The sequence below is a fragment of the Austrofundulus limnaeus genome, unplaced genomic scaffold, assembly GCF_001266775.1.
Source record: "Austrofundulus limnaeus strain Quisiro unplaced genomic scaffold, Austrofundulus_limnaeus-1.0 Scaffold146, whole genome shotgun sequence".
Taxonomy (NCBI): Eukaryota; Metazoa; Chordata; class Actinopteri; order Cyprinodontiformes; family Rivulidae; genus Austrofundulus; species Austrofundulus limnaeus.
The window spans coordinates 87,838-91,653 of record NW_013952548.1 but is presented as its reverse complement, the minus strand read 5'-3'; the positions used below and the strand labels follow the sequence as shown (position 1 = coordinate 91,653).

At 38.0% G+C, this 3,816-nt stretch overlaps 1 protein-coding gene across 12 annotated transcripts in view; it reads right to left on the bottom strand.

Annotated features, from left to right (window-relative positions):
* stxbp5l (syntaxin binding protein 5L) overlaps nucleotides 1–3,816 on the bottom strand; it is a gene marked incomplete at its 3' end in the record, with an annotated part of 161,945 nt that overhangs the window by 126,420 nt on the left and 31,709 nt on the right. For all 12 annotated transcript variants that reach the window (XM_014016476.1, XM_014016480.1, XM_014016477.1 and 9 more), the window contains 1 exon segment: nucleotides 3,584–3,681. In XM_014016476.1, coding sequence (XP_013871930.1) covers nucleotides 3,584–3,681 — 98 coding nt within the window.

The following is a 3,816-nucleotide window of genomic DNA, read 5'->3' as shown; positions in this document are numbered from 1 at the left end:
AAAAAAAAACGAAAGAATGTGGGCAACCACACTGGCTGCTATCTTAATCATAAAAAATAAACAACTTTACTTAAGTATTTGCATTTCTTATATTATTGCATTTGGCCCACGGCCCTCAGATTGATTTTAATTTTGGCCCTCTCAGGGTAAATGTTTTTTTTTTTTTTAATTTTGGACCTCTCAGAGAAAATGTTTGGGCACCCCTGCTTTACAGATTGGAGGCAGACATGTGCACTCAGACATGTTATACATTTTTGAAAAAAGACAGACACCTAAGACACTGGCATAGATTGGTGGGAAAAGGATGCAGTCACTAAACTGACATGAAGGTTTTGCACACAGAAAAATAAAAATAAGAATAAAAAAACACATGGTTGCACACTCTTGCCAAGCTTCTCTGTCTTGTTCTGTTTGTTCTCAATAAACTAAACCCCAGCATATGGTTGTAGTTGCGCCCCTAGCAGAGGGAGGAGTGTCTTAGGACACCACTGCAGTGAGCCTTGTTGCCAACCCACTGCGCCAACCCTGATGACATTGTTGCTATGCACTATTCACTAGAGCAGGGCCAGTCCTACTGAGTGACTCAGCTGTTCAGGGTAAATATGTCACATAAAGATAGCAATCGTAAATTATACTGTCCTGAAGTCCCTTTCATTGATTGTAACATTTTGATGGGGTGTGGAAGACAATTTGTCACCGAGGACATGACGCAGCAAAACATAAATACTTTGTCATCTTTCCTTAAAAGTGCACATTGGTATTTAAAATGTACTATGTTCAAACTTAGCTTCCATGACAAAGACAGTTTTATGTTTTGTTTTTTTGTTTTTTTTGTAATTTTGGACATTATTTTGCACTATTGAGACAACCATGTGTTTCTGCAAGCCAAAAAAACATGTCATAACCATAAGTTGTTGAATCTCTTTTTTTAATTGATCAAACTTTCCTTCAATTAATACTATTTTTAGCCCTTTTTTCAAATGTTTCACCAGTTTCTATTTTTTGTAATTCAAGCTCAGCTAGTTTGCAATTAATAAAACTATACAAGAACATTTTCAGACATTTTTGGTCTTTTAGAAAGCCTCCAATAGATTCAGGTTCAAAGTGTGTTGGCCAACTATGTTATATTAAATGAAAAAAGTTTACCAAATACTAAGATCTGGGTTGTTTTTTTTTTTTCAATATAAAGCTCTATATCTTAATTATTTGAGAAACAACTAAAACAAAATTTATTTGTTCCATATAGACTGTTGATGTCATTACTTTGTTAAACTGTGGGACTGGATTTTCTTCAATCATGCTTTTGGCCATTGTTGCTAAATCAATCAATCTTGCTTTCATCATATCAGAAGGTTTTGCCTTTAGGTGGCATGAGTCATTCAGGTAGCTTTCAACAAATTCTCAGCAGGCTATCATCTGCCTTCCACTGTGAAGTGCCCTCAGTCTAGCCACTCTAATACAAAGGCCTGATTGGTGCCCGCAGGCACTCAGTGGCAGATCTAGGATTTTTCTGAGTAAGGGGCCGTCAAGGGGCCACAATATTCATAGAGGGGCCAAGTCTTTGTTCAACATCCTTTCACACAAATTCCCATTGCATACATTTTATACTTCAAACACTTGTAATGTAATGCATTTTTTAAAAGGTACCACTTTACAATAAGGGTCCCCTTATAGATGGCTTTTAAAGAGATTATAGATATGTTATTATTCATCTGTAAACACTTCAAAAATTATTAATAAGTGTTAATATGCAATAATTAAGGACGAGAAAGAGACAAAATTGTCCAGTTTCATTTATTAATGATTTATGAAGTGTAAACTTTACAAATGAATTAATAATCTATGTATAAACTCTTTATAAGTCATCTATAAGGGGAGCTTGATTGCATAGTGGTACCAAAAATCTTGCACAGTAAATTCTCCTCACCAGTTTTTCATAAATTTTACTGTACATAGATAAAATATTTTCAAACAAATAAAATGTGAGAAAATCCAGCCATCATTTGTCAGTTGAAAGACTTTTTTTGCAGGATTGTTCACATTTTAAGAAGAGAAGAAGCTTGATTCAATCTGGACTTTACTATTTGACTCATTAGCACAACTAGTGTTTGAAAATGGAACTGCATCCACCATCATCACCCCCAGGTAAAGGACAGACGAGTGTCAGGACAGGGGCACTTCAGGGGGCCAATCAGATTTCAGCTGGGGCCAATGCCCCTGTGGCCCCGCCCCTAGAACCGCCCCTGCAGGCACTGAAGTCCATATGCCAACCACCGGACAAAGAGTTACCCTCCCAAACAACAAGGATAAACACCATCTCAGAAAGTTAATACATACTGGCATCCTAATGTCAAATTTTGAGACTAATTAAATAAAACGGAATTGATTTTAAGAAAGAAAGAGGAAACTAGAAGTGCCAGAGGATACGGGCATTGAAAGGCCTGGGAGGACATGAGAAAGGCTGTGAAGGACAGAGAAAGGATGAACTTAATAAACAGATGAAGAAATACGGAGAGAGAAAAAGGTCCTCTAGACAGAAGGCATTAGAGGGTGAGGCTGAGAAACAGCACACAAAAAAAGAAGTGTATGTATGTGTGGCCAATTGAGAGAGACAGACAGAGTCAGTGACAGCCACATGGGAGTCGAGGAGGGTGTGAGCAGCATGTCAATACAAATGCTAAATCACTCAAGGGCTTTTCATCCAGCTGAAATTTCAGCCTTGCTTCAAAGTCAGGTGTATGATACAGAGAAACGGGGTGGGTAAAGAAGCAAAAAAAAGGATTAATAGATGTTTGCATTTGATTGTATCATGAGATGAGGTCTTTTTTTTTTTTTTTTAAAAAGTCACATTATCTGTCACAATGCAGTGTTACCATTCACCTGCACCTTCAGCTCATTCCTCATTTATTTCTTTTTTTAAAAGTCCCTTGWAACATCTCCCTCTATCCCCGTCTCCATACTTTTCTGATCCTGTCAGCACAGAAGTCACTCAGTTTGCTCGTGCACCACAAGCTGAAGCATCAACAAACGCTCGCCACGTTTGGCAGCGGCTCCCTGAAGGGAAACTCGGAAGCCTCTGTATTTATGAGGCTGTAATGTCCTACCTGGGTTACACTCAGATCTCCTCTCCCCATCTGTTGTAAGTGGSTGACCCTGGGGATGGGCTGTTGGATGGACGGTTCTGAGCCTGCAACACGACAACTGTGCAGCGTGAAATGACAGGGCAGGAAGGGTGAGGGCAGTGAGGGGGGAGKAGGAAGACCCCTGCCTCCAGAGAAAATGTAGTCACTGTTTTCTGTGTGTAAGAATTTTAATCAGTTTTTTCTTAATTTAAGTAAAACTATTAGTGTGCATGTTTACTTTTTAGAAACAAAGTTATGTATGTATTTATTTTAATACAAGTTTGACATTTATGACATTGTTTTATAGATTTAAAGCTTTTTTTCACATAAAAAAGATTTAGCACAATAACACAGAATGACACCGGTCAGGAAATGGAATTACAGAATGATATAGTGCTTTGATATATTTTTCTACAACATGTCCTGAACAACATAAGATGCGAACATCAATTCAAGGATACATTCGTACACCACCTGATCTGGAACCGATGGCGAGGATCTTCTGCACGGGGTCAAAGGCCAAAGCAGTGGGCTGATAAGGGAAACCATGACGAACCGTCTGCAGAAAAGAAATAMAGGAATCAATATTTTGCTTAAACAAGTCAATTTTTCTTGTATTTAGGACATCAACTATTTGACTGCAATGACTAAATCCTGCAAAAAATGTATGACATCAAGGCAAAAACATTATTAT